General features: G+C 35.9%; 1 protein-coding gene across 1 annotated transcript in view; it reads right to left on the bottom strand.

Moving 5' to 3' along the window:
• Positions 1 to 22,209, bottom strand: part of LOC145662450 (sodium-dependent proline transporter-like) — a 152,006-nt gene extending 129,797 nt beyond the window's left edge. The window contains exon 1 of the mRNA XM_081728038.1: positions 21,714 to 22,209. Coding sequence (XP_081584164.1) covers positions 21,714 to 21,815 — 102 coding nt within the window. The 5' untranslated portion in view covers positions 21,816 to 22,209. The remainder of the gene's footprint in view (positions 1 to 21,713) is intronic.
• Positions 22,210 to 23,160: the final 951 nt, after the last annotated feature.

The raw sequence follows: 23,160 nt of genomic DNA, 5'->3' as shown, positions 1-23,160 counted from the left end.
TACTTAAAAAGCATTGAGTCTTATGGGAGTCCGCACACTGTGGCGACGACGACAGAAAAGTTGCCGAGATATCTCCAAGCAGGGAGACGACGACGACGACGACGACTACTACTACTACTACTACTACTAATAATAATAATAATAATAATAATAATAATAATAATAATAATAATAATAATAATAATAATAATAATAATAATAATAATAATCTTTTCTGCAAGTTTTTTCGCACAACAGTTCGTTCAGTGTGTAGCGCGTGAAAAGAATTGTTTGCAATGGAAGATAAGATGTCTTTAATTAGCAAGAAAGATAATGAAAAATTAATTGAGGAAATAGAGAAATACTCAGCGTTACATATATATAAGATGTACATAAATTTTGCAAGAATATTCAGATATAGATTTAAAGAATAAATTGTGGGAGGAAGTGTTTTTCGCTGTTGTACGTAAGAAACTAGAATGAGCTTCGAGGGATAATCGCGTAAATTATTATATAGCGTGTAAAATTTTCCCTTCAGCAATCTCTCACTGTATATGATGCACCCGTACATTTTCTTCTTTTTTCCTTCTTAAATTCAGCACTCTTCGAAATCCATCGTACTGTGTCTAATCCCGCCAAATTGTGACATCAAATGCATGGGCAAGAGTGTGGCAACAAAACTGTTTTGTCTCCGTGAAGTTGCTGACTGTAGGCAACAGAGACGAGATAGTTGCACAACTGTTTTATAGTCAGTGTGCTGTAGGCCTAAGAGGTTTCAGTAGAATTACAATATGACAAAAAAAATTAGGTTTAATATGAAAATCATAATAAATGATATCAAGATAACGACCAATCTTTGTTAATATTACAATTACTGTACGAATTACTTGGAAGATTTTTGATTCTGATTTAACGACAAATTAACAGCAACATACTTGCCAGTGATGCTCTGTAATCCTACTGAAAATTGTACAGTAATGCTATTGTTAAAATAAATAACATTACTTGCTATATATATATATATATATATATATATATATATATATATATACAGACTGTCCCATAATTCGTGTGTAAACTTTAATTTCATAGTACTCAGAACTGGTAAAAGCTAGAACTGTGAAATTTGCAGGCAATTTAGAGGAAGGTCAGAAGATTTGTTTGATAGCAAAATGAGATCGCGGGTATTATTGTTTGCGGAGTTACAGGGTCAAAGGTCAAAATGCGATTTTTTCCTTATGGGATTTCAATGTTAAATAGTAGTCTCACATGCCATTTTTTTGAATATCCATCTCCGGTAGCAAAAATTGGTATATCGACATAAATTCTGATCCGAAACAATGTGATAACGAGAAATTTGGGCAATCGTGACCCGGTGACCTCTAGCAGGTCATCTGTGACCCTTGAAGAAAAAGCTCCCTTTTCAACAGCTTATTGTACACAATTCAGTTGAAGATAATGTTAAAAACACATATGCACAAAGGATCTACTGAACATCCTTTTTAGCAAAACGAAGAGGTCAGCAATATCATCAGAGGTCAAAGGTCACGTAGTTAAAATGTCATATTTGATGTGTTAACAAATAAGAAACTGTGACATTGGAAATAATGCTTTGAAGTGCCATAGAACACATGCATAATGATCCTTCCAACGAGTGTGTATGGGCATAGGGAAAAGGTCATCATAAGAGGTCAAAGGTCACGCAGTTAAAATTTCCTGTTTGATGTGTTAGCAACTATGAAACTGTGGCGTTTGAAAAATGATTTGAGCTACCATGGAACACATGCATAAAAGGTCTTTCGAATTGGTGTATATGGGCATAGGAGAAAGGTCAACAATGTCATAAAAGGTCAAAGGTCACGCAGTTAAAATTTCATGTTTGAAGTGTTAAGAAGTATGAAACTGCGATGTTGGAAATAAGGATTTGACTGCCACTGGACACATGCAGAAAAGATCTTCCAATTGGTGTGTGTGTGAAGTCAACAATATCGTAAAAGGTCAAAGGTCACGCAGGTAAAATTTCATGTTTGATGTGTTAGCAAGTATTAAACTGAGACGTTTGAAAAATGCTTTGTGCTACTACAGAAAACACGCATAAAGGTCCTTCCAATTGGTGTGTATGGGCATAGCAAAAAGGTCAACAATGTCATAAAAGGTCAAAGGTCACACAGTTAAAATTTCATGTATGATGTGTTAGCAAGTATAAAACTGTGGCGTTTTAAATATGGATTTTAGCTTCCATAAAACACATGCAGAAAGATCCTTCCAAGGGGTGCACATGACCATAATGAAAGGTCAATATTGCCATAAGGTGGAGAAGCCTAATTTTGTAATTCAAATGCTGCAGGAAATGGTAGGTATGTTTCTGAACAATGATGTGCTAAACTTAAGTTCACTCTGGGTATAAGTGTCTCTGTGAAGATTTTTTCAAGAGTGTCTTGAGTTATCTGTTCAACGGCACGCTGTATCGATCGTCGAAGTTCTTCAAGTGTTACTGAAGGAGTTTTATAAACTTGATGCTTAAGAAAGCCCCATAGAAAGAAGTCGCATGGGGTTAGATCAGGACTTCCAGCTGGCCACTCAACATCAGAAACTATTTATTAAACGGTTTCCAAAACTTCCTCTCAAAATTTGGAATGTTGCCCTAGTACGATGTGCTGGAGCACCATCCTGTTGAAGCCACATATCATTGTGTGGATCAAGATTTAAGGGATCAAGTTCAGGGAAAAGAAATTCTCGCAACATATTTTGGTATGTAAGTTGATTAACGTTTCCTTCGAAGAAAAACAGCCCTATAACAACAGTTGCTGTTATTCCCATCCACACGATAATACCCCTTTGATCTGCACAGCGTTCAATTCTTTCCGCCGGTGGACTGGGTCCCAAGAACCGTTTATGTAACGAAGACACTCTTCCATTAAAAAAAAAAAAAAAAAAAAGCTTCATCTGACATTATAAGTTGAAATAAAAAATATGGGATTTTCATTTAATTTGTCTATCAACCAGTTACAAAATAAAATTCTGGCACCGAAATAATCATCATGTAATTTATTTACAATCTTCATACTGTACGTCTGAACCTCAAGCACACGCAATATCCTACTCAGCAAACTTCTTTTAACGTTGGATGCAACACTCCGGCGACGGATTGATTTTCTTGGTGAACTAAGCACAGAACGAATCCTCGGTAGAGATCCTTACAGATGGTTCTGCCTTTCGTTGTCGCTGAGAAAGATGTTCCCTTCTAAAACAGTTATTCCGAAACTGTTTGCAAAGATGAAGAATTTGGGTATTGCTTATTTTCATACCCCACCGTGCAAACGCCTTTCTCCGCGTTTTTTTTAACCTACTTCCTACTAAGAACTGTATGCAAATCGGCACGTTGTTCCTTTGTTAGAATATCCACTGGGACTTACACAATTACACACACACACTTCCAAACACGTAGGCCTATGAGTATAGGGAAAATAAGAAATACAACAGCTTTTATTTTGTTACACACTCCCCAAGACGCACAATATTCCCAAACACTCAAGATTCACCAACTCATTTAATTTTAAGCTCAGCTCCACACTCCACTGCCTCACTGTCTCTGTCCTACCAGATTATCATTCTAGCAACACCAAACCACCCTTGTGAACGAAATAGACTGATTATTTGACGTGAGTTCAAAACATAAACAGGTCGTGTTTATGCTTCAGTCATGAAAGGGTATAAATAAACGATAAGAGTGCGTCTCTTCCTACATATGGGGAAGCAATTTATTTCCAGTGGAATTATTTTTATTTTCTCAATTTCCTGGGTAAGCATCAAGGAAATATTAAGGCTGCCATATTTATTTTCCATGAGAATAGGGACATCTTTGTTCTCCCCTCAAACTTCACAACAATATGCATTGCTTGGAAACAGTTTATTTTCAATGCATTATTCTTTTTTATATGAATACAAAGAAATAACGAACAATCTGTAGTACAGTCTGTTCTCAGGATTTTTTTTTTTTTTTTTTGAGAACAGTGATTTGCATTTACATGTGATATTTTCATTGGAAAATGCTACCCAAATAATATGTTTTTTAGAATCTAGACGAAAGAAAATCCTGCACCCACTATGCCCTAGAATGCCCTGCACACAATAGTTCGCATTCTATAATGACTTCCTAAAATTAAATATTCTTGTTATTTAAAAGAAAAGATTTCCGAGAGCCCAAATAAATATTCTTAATTTTATATACCATACCAACTAAATTAGTTCTCAAACATTGCCGTCTCATACTTGCCAATATACGAACTATAAACTTCTTATTTCGTGACCTTTGACCTTTTATGACACTGTTGACCATTAATTATGCATGTATTCCATGGGCGCCTTTTTGCATGTATTCTATGGCGGTCAAATCACTTTTCAAACGTCACACTTTCATATTTGTTAACACAAACTATCATATTTTAACTGCGTGACCTTTGACCTTTTATGACATTAACCTTTTTCTAAGACCATGGACTCCCCTTGGAAGGAGCTTTATCCATGTGTTCTATGCGAGCTCCAATTATTCTTTCTAACGTCAGAGTTTCATACTTGTTAACACATCAAACATGACATTTTAACTGCGTGACCTTTGACCTTTTATGACATTGTTGACCTTTTTGCTATGCCCATACACACCAATTGGAAAGACCTTTATGCATATTTTCTATGGCAGCTATGGCTCCCGTATTTCCAACATCACAGTTTCATACTTGCTGATATATCAAACATAAAATTGAAACTGCGTGACCTTTGACCTTTAAGGACGTTCTTGATCTTTTTCCTGTGCCCATACACATCCGTTGGAAGGACCTTTCTGTATGTATTCTATGGCACGTCAAATCATTTTTCAAACGTCGCCGTTCCATATTTTCTAACGCATCAAACATGAAATTTTAACTGCGTGACCTTTGACCTTTTATGACATTGTTGACCTTTCTCCTATGCCCATATACACCAATTCGAAAGACCTTTTATGCATGTGTTCCATGGTAGCTCAAATCATTTTTCAAACGCCACAGTTTCATAGTTGCTAACACATCAAACAGGAAATTTTAACTGCGTGACCTTTGACCTCTTATGATGACCTTTTCCCTATGCCCATACACACTCGTTGGAAGGATCATTATGCATGTGTTCTATGGCACTTCAAAGCATTATTTCCAATGTCACAGTTTCTTATTTGTTAACACATCAAATATGACATTTTAACTACGTGACCTTTGACCTCTGATGATATTGCTGACCTCTTCGTTTTGCTAAAAAGGATGTTCAGTAGATCCTTTGTGCATATGTGTTTTTAACATTATCTTCAACTGAATTGTGTACAATAAGCTGTTGAAAAGGGAGCTTTTTCTTCAAGGGTCACAGATGACCTGCTAGAGGTCACCGGGTCACGATTGCCCAAATTTCTCGTTATCACATTGTTTCGGATCAGAATTTATGTCGATATACCAATTTTTGCTACCGGAGATGGATATTCAAAAAAATGGCATGTGAGACTACTATTTAACATTGAAATCCCATAAGGAAAAAATCGCATTTTGACCTTTGACCCTGTAACTCCGCAAACAATAATACCCGCGATCTCATTTTGCTATCAAACAAATCTTCTGACCTTCCTCTAAATTGCCTGCAAATTTCACAGTTCTAGCTTTTACCAGTTCTGAGTACTATGAAATTAAAGTTTACACACGAATTATGGGACAGTCTGTATATATATATATATATATATATATATATATATATATGTAAAATTTGATTCAATTGTAAGCTTGCATGTATATTTAGACTTGCTTTATTTAGAAATGAAAGGTAAACACAAATCAGGGCTAAACAACAAGAAATCTTCTATAGAAATATATTCTCGCGTACTTTCTCAACGCGTTGGTTTTCTTATTGAAAACTATTATGCAATTTTTGCTTACTTTTAAAAATCAATATAAAATCGTTGCTTAAAGCAGGTTCACATTCTTCTCAAGCTGTACCAAAGCTACTTCTACGATGTAATCCAATGCTATGTTATTGCACATCCATCATGTGTGTTTTCTCCCTGCACAAGTGATACTCCTACAAGCTACAAGTGCATCAGCATCTTTAGAGGAGATCCCCTATCGGCATTTGGAATTTTTGGAATAGGCAACAGAACAAATACGCCAAAATCCCCGTTTCGCCTACGACGTCATATTTACAAATGTGGTCAACTTTTTAAGTTTCTGGTGAGGTGAACAAACAGAATGTTCGTTACTGGTCGGACACCAATCCTGTGGCGAGACTTGTTTAAATGTGATTTTTTTTTTTTTTTTTAATGCTGTGAAGTAGCCATAGTTGATTGAAGCGTATTTTCAATCTCTGCGAAATGAATGAAAGTATTAAGGAAATACAAAGTTTAAAAGAAATAAATATAGTTTAATTTATTGAAATAATTATTGTTGTAAGTTTTGGTAGATACTAAGGTAATTTTAAACGAACTGGGACTGCAAAATTTAATTATATATATATATATATATATATATATATATATATATATATATATATATATGTGTGTGTGTGTGTGTGTGTGTGTGTGTGTGTTACAATGTTTGCATTTAAGGTGGATCACTAGGTGTTCCAAGAGCTATGTCAAACGCTGCTTAAATAGTGTGGCGTTGCCAGATAGTGTCGAGTGTTTACTGATGCCAGATAATAAAGAAAGTAATCATGGAATTCTGCTTGGATACTTACTAGAGAAATTAGTTTACGACTCTTACCGCAATTCCGCTTCTCGAACTGGAACGCTAGAATCCAGGAATTTTCTTATTGCGACTATTACAGTAAACGTGCAAATTTGGCAACAACGCATTATGGCGTTCTGCGCAAGTTTCGTCTCAAAATCTATTTCCTTAAATGTAAATTAATATTTAAATAAAGTATGAAACATAACACGAAAAACGGCCAAACAATATATCTATTTCGTAATAAGATCGTTACTTTAAAGTACTTTAAACATACAAGTAGACATTTTGTAAAACTGAGCACTTCTAGTAAGATCTTACAGCAAGTGCCATCTTGTGTGCTGATTGTGAAACGAATCAAATATTTTCTTTTATTTCTTACATTTTCCGATATCAGGGGGCACAACCAAATGAATCAAGTGTCTTGTGCTGTAGCTGAAACATTACTCTATCTTATAGTACAATATTTATAATATGTAACGTTTCATTGTGCACTAGTTAAGGCAATAACCTAAAATATGTACTGACTTCCGGGTGGTGATCCACCTTAATCCGTGATGTTCATTAGAAAAGACAGTGATATTGTATTAGCCAAGACGATCTTTTCGACTTACAAGGTCCAACGAGACCACTGTTTTATACTAAGAACTGTACAAATAGTTTCTAGATGTCACGTGCTATATTGTGCTTGCCCTGAAGTTAATACATTGATTATAAATATATTCAAGGCAAGCTATTTGCTCATAGCATATATTTTGTCACCTGAGCTCCTTTCGCGTTTTTATGAAGGTAAAAAAAGAAACAAAAAAATCTTGTTATACAAATTAATTTCCGCGTGGGCAAATTTTGCTCTTCCGTATACACGCATAAAACTCTTACTTTTGTTAATAAACAGGTTATTTAGCAATTAATAGTTGATTATATTTAATGTTAACTTGACCCACCTTCAGCGAATAAGTTGCCACTATTAAACAACAAAAATTTCGTTATTAGTATTCTAAATTTAAAAATTAACCTTCAAGCTTCTGCGTAAAATTCCACGTGTCTTAATTTATTTACAAACGAATCGTGTATAGAAAACCTATGATCTTTCATAAGAAAGTTGTCATCATTTCTTGTATGTTCTGAGAATCAAGTTCATATCAGAATCAACGGAATGAGCTGGTTATAATCTCTTTACCGAGCATGTATCTAAACTTATTTAAGTAGAGTCTCTAAAATACGGCACTCGATAACCCGGCAGTCGGCTACATTCTGGCAGAGCGAAAAAGCCTCGCGTGCAGACCCGTTCAAGTATTTTCCTGAAGTCTGTCTTATCACGTAAATTACTGTACAGTATATACACATTAATTTTCATTTTCGTGTATAGTAAAAGCTCTATGCCTTCATGAGATACACACATTTCCTTTGTTTAAGGGTGGTTGGACAGTTTATTCTCTGTTGTATTCTCAATACAACAATCAATACATACAAGTACAGTAACTGTATTTTCTGAGGAAACACTCGTACTTATTCCTTTTTTAACCCATTCCCAATAACCCGGCATTTTCACAAACTCGGCTATCCTTCGGTCCACATTAGACCGAGTTTTCGGGACTTTACTGTATTGGGGGTGGGGCACGGTAGCTCAGTAGTAGAGGGCTTACCTCTGGTGCGTGGGGTCCCTGGTTGGATCCCCGGCAAAGTACGTTTGTGGTGGACAACATGGTGTTCGTGTTTTTTTTCGGGATGCTCTCGTTTCCTCCCACTTCCTCATTTCACCAATTCTTCCATTATCATGCACTTGCTTTATTCATCGTCTCCCTTAACCTAAAAAGACAAATCGTGAGACGTTAAACTGAAATATTTCATTTTCACGCTTTGATAGTACTTGAAATATAGCCGCAAGCACATTTTCGTATTTGGAACGTGATAGGGGGATTTCTGATAGTGACTTATCTTGTTTCGAGAGAATACAATGAGTGATTTCCATATAACTGCGACGTACCCCTGGAGATCTTAACACGTTCGCTGCTGAGGACGCCCATCAACGTCCAGTACTGAATTTGGCATATGCGCCGGACGCCGTTCGGCTCTTGTCCTTGCAGCTGATTCACTTTCCCGTCAATACCTGCACTAGCGCTGGTGGTAAAGTGAATCAGCTGCAGGGACAAGCGCCGAGAGGCGTCCGGCGCATATGCCAAATTCAGTACTGGACGCCGATGGATGTCCTCAGCAGCGAACGTGTTAAGGGTCTTCAATACTGCGAAATTAAACTACCGCTAATTTTAGTTTTTCTGTAATACCCTCAAAACAAATAAAAAAATATTCGAAAAGCAGAAACGTAGTGAACTAAACAATACATTTTGCGTGTGATACCGTTATCACAACTCACCTATCTGCTTTCGATTTGCAACTGTAGATAGATTTAACAGATTCTGCGGGTTCTGTAAAGAGCGGCGTACCAAAAGCAGGTAGGTGAATTGTGGTAAAGGTATCACATGCAGAATCGTATTGTCTACTTCACTACGTTTCTGCTTTTCGAATATTTTTTATTAGTTTTGAAGATATTACAGAAAAACTTTAAAATTAGCGGTAGTTTAATTTCGCTGTAGTGAGGACCCTTAATAGTGTAATGTAACTTACAGATTTATTCGGCATATAGAGGAAAAAGAACCGCAAAATGTACTGTTTAGTTATAACTGTTTTTTCGATGGACAAATACATTACTCGTAGCTTGCATGATATATACATTATACAATATATGATCTCGATTTGCGAATTCAAAAACTAAAATGTACAGATAGAATAGCCTTATCATGCCATACCTTACGCACTAAAGCAATTTGCATCAACACGATAAGTGTAACTGAGCAACATTACTCAGATGTACCCTATAACCTCATCAAGGTTATATTCACATACTGAGGTCTACCTTTTATTTTAGTTATTTTTTTTTTTTTGAGAATTTTTCAAAATGAAACTTTTCAAAATTTACGAGACGAGAAAAGAAAACATTATTTCTCGTCTCGTATCATGCCCAACTCTCCCTTGACTACGCCACTGCACTAATTGACATATAATATGTTTCTTCGGCATTTAAAAACTTTATAACATGCTCTTCTCAACCATTGTACAAACTGTTACATTCATTGTGTATAGGTCTAAAGTTTATAAACATTCTTTTACTAGTATTCTGTCCTCGATCGATCACGTTATATTATACAATACCAGGTGATTAGCAACCTTGAAGTGTCCGAGCACAGTAAGTTGTTATGCTTTACCATATACATAATCAGATGTCAAGGGATATGGGGATATCTATCAAGTGCTTGAGTCACCGTCTATACAATATGCAATTCAAATCAAGATCATATATATTGAACAATTTAAGTTATTTCGAAATACTATTGAATAATATTCCCAAAAGAATCTTAAAAGTCATGTCATAATTAAATAGAAGGGGAAAAATCAATTTTACGTTTGAACATAACTGACAACATAGATGACTAAATGTAAATAATGTCTGTTTCATTTGTTGTCTGCGGTTTTTGCCTATTTCGTAATTTAATAAACAATACATAGCAATTCCCGTGTGTTTCCTCACAGCTTTTTATTATGCTATCCTCCATTTCATCTGAAGTGAATTGTATTCAACTGACTTCTATATAAGGGAGACCTTGAAGTGTCAAACTCATATGGTTTGTTTAGTGCAATTACTGGAGCATGGGCAAATGTAAATGACAAATGCTATACAATGTTTTGAAGAGTGTCATGGACAAAGTACATACACGCATATTATATGATGCCATTTTTATTCTCCAGGTGCTACATCTGAGATATATAATGGATGCATGAATTTATTTGCACACTGAAAAGGTTGACAACTTCAAGCGCTAAAGACTTGACTTTCGAACCAATTTTATAACGCCATTTATATTTGTATTTTCATTTAAAAAAAGATTCGGTAATGCGATTTCATTTATTCATAATCAAGGGCGTATCGAGGGGGAGGGATTACTGGAAATCAAGTATTCCCTGAGAGGCTGTCGAACTATGTTCCTTTTTACCTTTAAACAAACTTTCTCAGAATCATTTTTAGGGGGGGGGTAGACCTTGTTCATAATAATACAAATTCTTTGTTAATGGGACAAAATGGTTCAGTGGTAAAGCTCTCATCTCTGGTACGAACGGTCCCTGCTTCGATAGGGATCCCTGTGAGTTTGTGATGGACAACATTGTATTTCTGGATTTCTCGGAGTTGTCGCGTTTCCTTCTCATTCCACCAATTAGTTTTATTATCATCCGCTCTCCTTAATCATTTTTCTCTCTTAGCATACAGGGAACAACCGTGAGATGTGAAACTATGGACTTCATTTTTTTTTATTTCAAAATCTTAGCTATGGCTTAAGCAAAAGTAATTCAGATTCAAAATACTCGTATATTGAAGTGTAGCATCCCCTTTCAGCAACGAGAGTGTATGAGACGTCAGGCTATAGTTTAAGGTGCAATCTGAACTAGCGTATTATTATTATTATTATTATTATTATTATTATTATTATTATTATTATTATTATTATTATTATTATTATTATTATTATTATTAAGTATTCTGCCTTTTGGTAAGTCATGGGACTAATTTCTTTTATTAGTTTTTATTAGGCTATTATTTTTTTAGCCTGGAAATGTTTCTTCAACGTTTCTCGAATTTCAGCTTCCTCTTTTAACTTCCAATATTTTCTTCTATTTTTCAAATCGTCGAACACTTGTGTTCTTCTTCTTCCTATTCCTCGCTTTCCTTCCATCTTTCCTTCTATGGCGGTATGAAGAAGACAATTTTTCGCAAGATTTGTCCAATCCAATCGTAGGGTGGCCAGAAAGCAATGATTAGAAAGCTGGACACACTGACTTAGAAAGCCGAACTTTATGAATTTGTAAATCTTTCCCCCCATATATGATAATTCAATTCATTAATTGTGTTTATACGAGCTGACAAAGCTACATTTACATGTTAAAATTATTATTTCATTTATATTTCTCTGCTCCTCGAGCGGCTTTTAATAGACGCTTCTTTTGCAAGAATTCTTTAAATATGTTACTACACATTTCATTCTCACTTTTTCCTCTCAAGTTGAAATAAACCAAGTTCGAACTTAACTGTGAAGATATTAAGTCGGTAGCGTTCTTTTGACCAAGAAGCATTCATTAATGAAAATACCCGTTCGCAGTAAGCATTACTAATTTGTACGGAAATAATTATAAATGAACCGACTTTCTTCAAATTCTCTTTTTCGTTTGATGTTTTCGCACGGTCGAAAAAGTTTTAAATACCCTTTTTCAATAGCTGTATAGTTCTTGAACATACATGAGGCTGCTACTTCTTGAAATACCTTGAATTCTTCGTAAAATCCATCTTTGTCAATGGATTTAATATTACAAGCCTCAACAGAACTAACAAAATCTTAATAATAATAAAAAAAAAAAAAAAAAAAAAAACAGTCGGGATTTCCAAGCGAAAGCAATCAGAGTCTCATATGTAAAGTTGTTTCACTGACATCATACTTTCGTTTTTCTACCAAATTTTGGAACTCCAAACTTTTCTTACTTTACAACTTAAAAAATGTACTAGTAATAATTAGGAAATTCTGAAATTTCTGAAACTGGAGCCATCGAGCAATGGAAAGTTAAACATTTATAATGAGACAACTGAAAAGCAGGACAAATGGGTGTCCGGTTCGACTACTAAACCGGACACAGGACAGGATCTGCAAAAGCCGGACCGTCCGGCCTAAAGCAGGACATCTGGCCACCCTATACAATAGGCCCCCCTACGATGGATGCTGGCTAAAAGCGTCATCTTCTTTCCTATCCGTTTTAAAATATCTTTGTTTGTTACTCTCTCTGTCCATTTTATCTCCTCCATCTTCCTGCACACCACATTTTAAAGCTCTATCGAACACTGTATTGTGATCAAATTCTTAGTACTCTCCCAAGAAGAATCGAACTTGGAACTATATGCACTAAAGGCTCACGCGCTAATCCAGAGGCAAAGGTTTAGATAACTGAAGATTATTTTAGGACATTCTTATTCTCTCTGGATATTATGTTACCTTATAGTTTTACTTTTTATTAAGGACTTAGGTTTACAGAAACTTCTTTATATGAGTACACTGGTCGCCCATATGTGTCCATCCGCCTGCACTGAGAAAATAAATTGTAGGTGGCGTGCTTAAAAAGGTAGGTTACATGCGTAATTTCCTGTAGTTTTTGGACTTAACGTACAGCAGAACGTGTTTTATAATACTTTCCGTATAAATGTTCCATTTATATGTACTTTTCGTATGAAACAATATAGGATATCACATACAAATGGACGTATATAACATATAGCTGAGGAATGTAACATAGGAATATGCATGTGATATACGGAAAACTGTTAGATGTCAGACATCCTGCAACGGCATGATGTAATAACTAAGGGCAGTGTGTATGTAGCATATGGATAACGTATGCTCCGTACTGATTTTTGCAGTAAGCAAGAGGATTCTGTATATTTGTACAATATACCGCTGTCCGGAGAACGGATTTTTCTCTGTGTGGAAAGGAAAAAATGTGGCCGTCTGCGAGATAAAAAAAAATCTCAGAAACTAGTTAATGGATCACTACAATTTTGGCCATGATATAGAGGATCAAAAACTAGGAATCCAGTTCGTTAATGGAGGATAAAGTCACACCGGAAGTCGTAGAAATTAACCATTTCCGGTTTTGACGTTGACTACTATAAAGAAAAAACGATAATAGATAGCGAAAAGCGGTTTCGTACAATCGATTAAGCGTCCCGAGGACCAGAAGTGATAGAAATCCATTATTACTTCCGGTTTCAATATTGATCTACATAGATCAAAAATGATAGAAGACAGCGAGAAGATGTTTCTTAAAATCGATTTAGCATTTTAATGATACATCAATCTTCTCTCTTCACCTTCTATTCAAACCGGAAGTGAAAGAAATCAACCAGTTCATGTTGACCACTATAGAATAAAGACGATAATACAGCGTTTCCCAACCTTTTTCAATTTGCGGCACACTACGGGTGTTACTTGGATTCTCGCACCACACTTATAGATATTATTTGTAAATATAAAACACAGTTGGTATTTTTTCTGTGATTATTGATCTCCTTTTCGCAGAGAAGAAAGCTCGAACACTGTTTTTTTTTTTCCCGTGGTAAATCATTATGCTTATTTTTCATTCTAATTTTAAAATAGAAAACAGTTGCAATGAAATATTGGACTCAAGATTTTAAAAATACGCTTTCTTCCTTTTACTAAGAAGGAAGATCACTAACTAACGAACGAACAAACAAATTTCTTTTATTTTTAAAACACAAATGTAGGTAATTTGTCGAAAGGATTGAATGATATTTTAATTTTTCAAGTTGCGAAATAGTCTGCAACAATAAAGAAGCAATAATGGTCATAACAATGACAACAAATACTTTTTTCAACATTGGAAATGTACAGAACAGTAACTCGGTATGAAACTTAAAATTATAGATTCATAGTAGAGGTTCATAGTAATGTGAAATACAAACATACATTTTCCCCTACGTTTTACAATTTGATTGCTATAAAATTAATAATTTTGTTTCGAGTCCTCGCGGCACACAAGCGGCCCATTCACGGCACACCGGTTGGGAAACGTTGCGATAAGAGATAACGAGGAACGCATTTATGCAATCAATTAAGTGCCAAAATCATATATTCCATCTCTACTCTAACCTCTCTACTAAAACCGGAAGTTGTAGAAATCTACTACCACTTCCGGTTTCAATATTAACTTAGAAAATATCACGCCGTTCAAACCAATTTTTCTAATGTTGTGTACACGTCACACTGATACTTGTTAATTATGTCTTTGAAACTTAACTTCCTTCTGTGACAGCAGACGAAACGACCAAATGACCAATCAGATGACTCTTAGATAGAGTTCATTATAGCCCTTTCCAACGCTAACTTCACGGCGTCGCGCGTCGTAGAAATGTGTCAAGTGCATAATTTTCGTGTAGATTGTGTCCCTGTGAATTGTATTATACGAAAATATGCGGCACAAAGTCCTGTGCCCACTACATCTACGTGATTAGCTTGAACCGTTTGCTAAAAGTGTTAGTGATTATCGGCGGTTTCTCGTTACAGGGCAAATTGCATCTCCGAAAGATAAAGCGAAAAGTCAAAATCATTGCTGGTACTACCAGACTCATCTCCTGACTGAAATGTGCCAGTATGAAATTCCAACATTGTACGAATAGGACGTGAACCAGGTTGAACTGCACGAAGACACGGCATCCAGCAGAAGGCGAAAATATGGCTGGAATTCTATCGCCGTACGAAACAGGAAACTGGGATTTTGGCAATTTCCTTCTCTGGCATCCTTGTCAAAGAGTCCAGATGCCAATCCAAGAACTGTGCTTTTGGACTCTCCAAGCGGCGCCTGTGTCGTCGCCGAGTCCACACCATCACTGACCTGTGAAAAGCCTATAAAGAGGAGTGGAATCCGATTTTTTCCCCCCAATTCTAAATCTGAGTATATAAATCATCCCTCTCTGTCTCCATACTTGAATCTCTCTCTACCTCCCTCTCTCTCAATGTCGCCCAGTAACTCATATGGCTTGAGATCAAACCTTCAACTCTTGAAACCAAATGTAAGCTCTCTAGCAATGTGCTATCGTAACTCTATAGGTTTTTTACTAAAGGCAGTGTCTTTTAGTTTTTATTCGGGGGGGGGGGGGGAATTCTCCGCCGACATAAGATTTTCACTTTTTTAAGTGTATTACTATGCATTTGATCAAACAATACGTATTTATGAAGCTCAAGGGAGGTGGAATTACACCCTCCTGTCCTGCCCAAATGATTCCCCTGGAACTTTTGCTTGCAATTACTGAAAAGAAATTAAATGAATCATTGAATAACACTCATTTCTGTCAGTAGACATTTTAGAGCTCTGTGCGTGCATTACAGACTTTAGGAAGCACAAAACCTACTGCCGTTATTGGCAATTTCCATAGATTTCTTAGGGAGCGTCTTACTAGCTTGCTGTCTTTAAAGAAGGGAAAGAATGAAACTAAAGGTCTTTATGAAACTCTGGGAAAATTGTTAGGCTCTTAAAAATATTTCAGAACAAAGAATGGAAAAGACTGTTTTAAAGCTATGACGTTGTAAACTTGATTCCTGTTTCTTTTTCAGCTGAATGGAAAGAGTATACTACGTCACACTCACTGATTTAGACAAGGAGAAGTGGAGGACGGGGAGGAGTTGTAATGAATACTAGAAGCAACTAATCGATTGAGACATGTATTTCTGGATGCATAAGAAAACGGGGCACGAGTTTGTTATTAATTTGGACTTAGAATTTTTGTAACAATTTCTATGGCGCGAACTGTACAGCAGGAACATAGTCTCCTGCAATGGAAACTCTGATGCCAAACAATAGTCAATAGAGGTGATCTGCAGATCGAAGACAACCAGTAGTGAAAATACAGCATTTCCTAGCACATTCAAATTCGACTTAATGTAAGTGAATCAACTTCTGTAGTTTAAATTATATGCATTCCTTCTTGTTCTAGATTACAATTGAACACCGTTACATCGAATTTGATCAAGCACGAACCAAATTTCTTATGTATGATTCCCAAATATATATATATATGTTTTCAGTGATATTGTATTTTAGATAAGTACGTAATTCTGAAACTAGGCGTGTACTGAGAAACATAATTGAAGAAAGTAATTATAATCACATCTCAATTCAAGTTTATCATCTCAATTCATGTTTTGAAGTAAGGTAATTGCAAGTATATACGCCAGTGCAGCTAAATACGCCACGTTGAGTGCTGGGACGTTTCCGGCGAAATCCGCTAGAATACATCTGCAATATGTGCCACGGGCTTGAACAAGCCTGATTTGATGAATACTGCGGGAGATAGCGCTGAGACCGCCACGCCGCACAGTGGAGTATTTACTAGTAGTTTTGAAACCCGGACAAAAATATTTACCATTTAGTAGTCTATCTTAAAATAATCGATTAAATTAAATTAATTTGTGTTTACCTATAATTTTAAAGATATATTATAGCCAAAACCTGGTCCTACAATATTGAACAGTCAGGGAAATCAGGAAAATTACATTATCTTATGTATTAATTATATTTTTTATTGCTTTAAACTAGGGATGCAAATAAGCAACAACATTTTACTAGCCCAAGAAAAAAAAGCTGCTAGCTCACGTCCCACAATAGAAATCATTTACTTACCTTCGGTATGATATTAAATACTCGCCCGGGTTTTAGGGTCTAGTACTACACTGTGCACCGTGCAGTGTTGTTTGCTTCGGGAAGGTTACGTGGAAGGACGTTATTATTTCAATAGAAGTAAGAATCAGTTATTAGTACCGTGCAAACTCAGAACATTGCCAATTGTTTACAGCAATGTACGCCTTATCTCGTATCCGTCTAAGAACACTTTATTTTGTAAGCGTAACTTCAGTATTTGTGATTCCATATCTACTACATCAATACCAAGCATGGTGCAGCAAAATACGCCAGGGCTTGTGTATGATTGATTGCAGAAGACAAAAGATGTTTTCATTAGTCCCACATGTTCCATATAATATCGGTGTATTACTTTAAGTCACAGTACAGTGACACTGTTTGTTTATCTTCTTACGGATTAAAAGTTTTCAGTTTGGAACTTCATTTCAACTTTGAGTATTATCGTTTTTACATTTTATTCTTTTATCTTCATTTTACACTTTGATTATTCTATTTTTTGCTTCAGCCATGCTATGTAGTAATATTTGAGTTCGTATAATACAGATGATGTTAGCAGTTGCAAGATTTATTACAGGTTTCTAGAGAATCCTAGACTTGGCGTAATTACCTGCACGTGTTCGTAAACACGCCAATTTGTTTTTTTTTTTTTTTTTTTTTTTACCTTGGGTACAAAACAGAAGTGAGTGGCATCATTGGTACATTTTTTCTACACGTGGAAAACGCTACTCTGCAAACACACGTGTGTTGTTCTTTGTGTTTCATGAAAATTAAGGCCGTAAAAAATCCAACAACCTTAACATGGCACCTACCTTATATTTTTGGAGTTGGTTTTGTGGTGTTATTGTGTTTTTTTATATATATATATATGGTGTTTACTCCCCCCAAAAATGCTGTGTATTTTTTCCACTGGGGAAAAAAATTGCAACAACCTTCGTTGCTCTCGTCTCATCTCGAAGACGAGGCGAGAGTCGTGACGAGAAGTACACTCATGTCCAAAATTATTGTCGCATGTCTATAAATATGTTGATGTGGGAATATAATTTGATAACGAATTCGCCCAGTGTTTTTTATAATGTTAGTATGTGTATAGTCGGTAAAGACATGTATGTGGCAAATTTCATGTCAAAAGAGCAGTAAATAAGAACAATAAAACGAAAACTAAACTTTCTTCTCCATTTAGCAAACATTTCGTTTTACTCATTCTAATTTTCGTATTTATAATTCTTTTCCTATGAAATTTACCACTAATATACATTTCCCGGATTATACACATAGTATCAGTATTAAAAGTACCCTGCAACATCATTATCAAATTATATTCTTACAAGAAGACAGTTATAGATATGCGACAATCATTTTGGACATGAGTGTACCTTTTTAAACTCATGACGAGGCGCAAAACATGACAAATCTCGTCTCGCTTTCGAGTCTCGTAAGAAACGTTAGTTCATACGTCTTAGATCTCAAACTTTGTTTTGGTGTTACATGGTTCATAGTACTAAGAAAAAAAAAATGAAGTGTCAGAACAACTACCAACATAATGAAGAGCATTTTCCAACATTTAAAGATACATAAATCATTACACAAAATACTCCAATAATAAATATGGTTTAAGAACTCCTATTATCACATTCTTCGTGTACCTGTTATGACACGGAAGGATTATGATATTTTACTTCTATAGATAAAATTACGAAAAACAAATTCAGGGTATACATTTACAAAACCAAGCAAGAAATCGAGACGAGAAGAGAAAGAATTTTTCGAGACGAGAGAAAAAAAAGAAAAACAAGCGTTTACGAGACGACACGAGAAAACTTATTTCTCGTCTTGTCTCGTAAGCAATACTAGGAAATCTGGGCAGTTCCTGGAAGATCTCAAAAGAAATGAAACGAAGTAAATTCTCACACTTTTAGTTGATTGGTTAATTTGAAGCTTACCGTCTATTTTCACCAAACATGAAACGTGAACCTACAGCTTAACATGGTATATGAACCACATGAGCTCCCGCTGGGAATCAAACCCGGGTCTCCTGTGCTGAAGACGTGGACGCTAACCAAATAGCCACGAGGGAGTTTCTCTTTTCATTTTAGTAGTATGAAATAGCCTAAGTATATGGGTAACTATTGGGAAAACTAGAGAGGTTTGCAATCCGGAGTACACCCAGAGTCAAGATGAGTGTTGGAAAACTACGTGAATGTAAGAAGTGACGAACTTGTCAGAAAAAAAAAGATAAAAAATATGGCGGCTAGAGTTGCGCTGTGCTAAGAACTACACATTCTCCAACATTAAATCGCCAGCTGCTTGACTTAAGAGTCTTCATCCTGGCAAAATTAAAATACCGCTAATTTTACGGTAATTATGTGATATCTTCAAATAGATAAAAGATAATTGAAATATGGAACAAGAGCGCCCTAGACAATATTATTTTGCGTGAGGTACCGTTATCATAAGTCACCTAGTATCTTTCCGTTTTCAGCCGTTTAGAAACGCGAAAATAAATGCCGATTTTCAAAATGGCTCGTAATCGAAAGCAGATAAATGAGTTGTGATAACGGTTTCTCATGTAAAATGATATTGTCTAGGGCGCTCTTGTTCCACATTTCGATTATCTTTTATCTATTTGAAGATATCACATAATTACTGTAAAATTAGCAGTATTTTAATTTCGCCGGGATGAAGACTCTTGAGGCTTTGTGGCAGGAAGATCAATTTCATCCTCGAGAAAGGTATGTGATAAATCCGTAACATCCAATATAGGGATACCCAGAGACAGGCTTTAGGGCACAGGTTGTACCCATGAGATTTTTTGAAGGGGGAGAGAGGAGATTGGCATAATTTTTCATTGGCAATCGTACAATCTTATTGGAGTATGGTAAATTTGAGAGGATAGGAAAAATAAATTTACGAGACATAATTGTAAATTCATAGGCCATAATAGTAAATTTCATGGCAGAAAGGTAAAATTCGAGGCTCAATGATAAATTTGGAGGAAAATGGTAAATTTGGGGGGAAATGGTAAATTTGGGCGGGCAAAACCCTTGGGGGAGGTGGCTACCCCTGATCCGATAAATTTGTCAGACTATGCTCATTTGAGAAACGAATTATATATATATATAGGCACGGATCCAAGGGGGGCTACAGCCCCCCTTGACGCTCAGGTATACATTGGATAAAATAGGCTTCAATCCTACTTTACACTGGATGAAGCGACAAACTATGGTTTAGCCCCTCCCTTGATAACCTGGATCTGCCACTATATATATATATATATATATATATATATATATATATATATATATATATATATATATATATACAGAATATGCTTGCTGAGGCTCCCCCTAGACAACGCTACTGAAAAAAAAATATTCGAACATATTTAAAACGTACGTTTTCAACAATATATTCTTCCTGTTTTGATATACAGTGTAGGCCCATGCATCAGAGAGGTGCACACTAACGAAAGCAAGCATCCACTATACAATGAAATATGAAAATATGTGCTAGGAATCACAACGAAGATAGGAGGAATGATGCGAATATTATTGTGAGAATAAAGGTATTCCTGGTTCAATTCTCGTGGGAAAAGGATTTGAATGAATTACAGTGATTCGGATTCAACCATACACTGTAGGTCCACGTCTCGTGTAGCCTCAGTGTTGAAAAGCGACAATAAACTTCAATAAACGGACAAACAAAATAACGGTCTTTAGACCCCTCGTGGCTATATTGATAGCGGACTCGAATTCGGTGTGCGAGATCCTGTGGGAGCTTATGTGGTTTGGTGATTTAGAATTGGTGCTCAAAGGGCGCTGAACTATAGATGAACCAACCAGGGTTGTAGTCGAGGATACACGGCGGTACACACCGTATAGGCTACTCTCTGCTTAATCTTAGTCATGTAAGTGTACCGGGCCATAACTCCAATGATAAAGTGACTATATCATCATTTTCCTCTTATATTCTTAGCAGATGTTAAATATATGATATGTTAAATATATGAAAAAAAAAATCGGCTCCATTTTTTTCTGTTCCTTCTCGGAGTGAGTTGGTTCCTTCTCCATACCTACATCCATTTATGTTATTAATGGTGTGATTTAAGTACGGAGTGTCATCAAGAAAATAGCATGAAATGCATTTAGACTATAAAACAGTAATGTTTTCTTTATATTATTAACACATACGATTTACACTTGTTCATTAAAAAAAGGCCTTCAATGTCTCTTATGACAATGATAGATTATGACAAATCAGCGTATACCCTCTGAAAATTTTAGGACTACAGCACTGGAACCAACCACTCTAGATCTTGGTGGACTGGAGGAGACATTGAAAGAAGAAATGATGATCAATAAACTAATGGAATTTTTAACTGGATACCAAGAGAGAAGAAAAGATATATATATATATACAAAAATAAAAAGTCCTTATACAAAAATAAAAAGTCTTGGAGTAACGTGGCTGTAGATAGAAGTTGGAGGGATCTTTATCCAGCAGTGGATTTTCAATAGTTCTGGCTTCACAACCCACGGAAGTCTATGGCTGTCTCATAATGCTAGGTTGAGCAAACACCCGAAAACTTTCGCCTGGAAATGAACCCGGAATAACGCACTAACCATATGTCAGCAAATCATGAAGAGAAATTTATTTTTAGAAAGAAATAAAATTTTAATAGAAACATTTGCTTACCAGAAAAGCCGGTTTCTCCACATCGAGAGGTGAGCAGTCTCGTAGATCGTTGATCCTTGTAAGGACCGAATAACCAAGAGTACCTTGTCTCGGAGGCTTCATCTCTCACCAGCTGACGGACTACTGAAGACAGCACGAGATGCCTTGCACCACTCGGCCTTCTTTTTCTTTCTTTCTTTTTTCTTATGTCGCTTTGCGTGTTGGTTCTTTGCTTGCAGGAATGGAAAAATTCCAGTCTAGTTTCTCTCTCTCTTGTGCACTGTGCGCAATTACAAAAACGAAAAAGAAAAAATGTGACGTCACTTGTACTAGTTTGAGAACCTTTCTGTATGGACAGAGCCTAATGTTTCATGCACTTATTTCTGCAAGAGATTTGACCTTGACACTGGTTTCCAACACTGTTAGGGCAGGACTAGTCCATTCACCGGCGACACTTGCACAAGTGACTCCTGGCTGGTGCGGCTACTGCTAAGCAAAGTGGCAAACGAACCTTGCTTTGAGTCGCGCGGAGAAACAGAACTGCTTGATTGGTGGGTGCAGCGAATGAGGAATTGCATGCGCGCGCTCATCGATTTGCACAAAATAATATGACGTAATGTATTTTTTTCTTTTTGGTTCAGACTTCAAAATTTGCCGTTCCGAAGAATTGGGAGTGAAGGGTGTGGATGGACCAAAGGGTGACGCATTGGGTTTGTCACATGCTATTATTATTATTATTATTATTATTATTATTATTATTATTATTATTATTATTATTATTATTATTATTATTATTATTATTATTATATTTTCTAGGCAAAAATTTAAAATTATTATGCTCATAATGAGGAATAGTAGGGTCTCCAAACTTGGTGAAAAAAAAATCATTGATAAAATCATTTAATGAAACGCTGTTGGATAATTTCTGTATGCTAGAGCGTTCATCTCTGATGCATGGGGTTCTTGGATCGATCCCAGCTCGCGTCAAGTGAACTTTGTGGTGGACAAACACTGTGTGCGTGGATTTTCTCGAGGTTTACCATTTCCTTTCCACTGACCATATTAGGACCCTCAATGTCAAAACTTTGAATCCAAACTTAATATTTAAAAAGAGCGTTTTGAAACGCTCCTTGTGGCATCTTTTTTTTGGGGGGGTACCGACCTTGGTTTGCAAATTTCCCCTCCCCAAGTTTGCCTGTTATTTATTATAATACTTCTTTTGCAAAAGATCAATTTGAAATCTATTTTGTACACAATTGCAGTTGTATTTTTTTTTTAATTCACAATTGTGCATGCAATTTATCTTAAAACTTCAAGAATCACGAAATTTACAAGCTTTAATGTATAAAAATAAAGTTTAAGTGTTGAAAAACGAAAATACGTTTTCTGATTATTCTCCCAGTTTCTTCATTCCCAAATTTTATTCAGTATCGTCATTATCGTCTGCTCCTTTAACCTCGGAGCACAG

The sequence above is a fragment of the Thermobia domestica genome, chromosome 10 (assembly GCF_964235325.1).
Source record: "Thermobia domestica chromosome 10, izTheDome1.hap1.1, whole genome shotgun sequence".
Taxonomy (NCBI): domain Eukaryota; kingdom Metazoa; phylum Arthropoda; class Insecta; order Zygentoma; family Lepismatidae; genus Thermobia; species Thermobia domestica.
The sequence above is the reverse complement of the archived record's forward strand: the minus strand, read 5'-3'. Positions and strand labels throughout refer to the sequence as shown.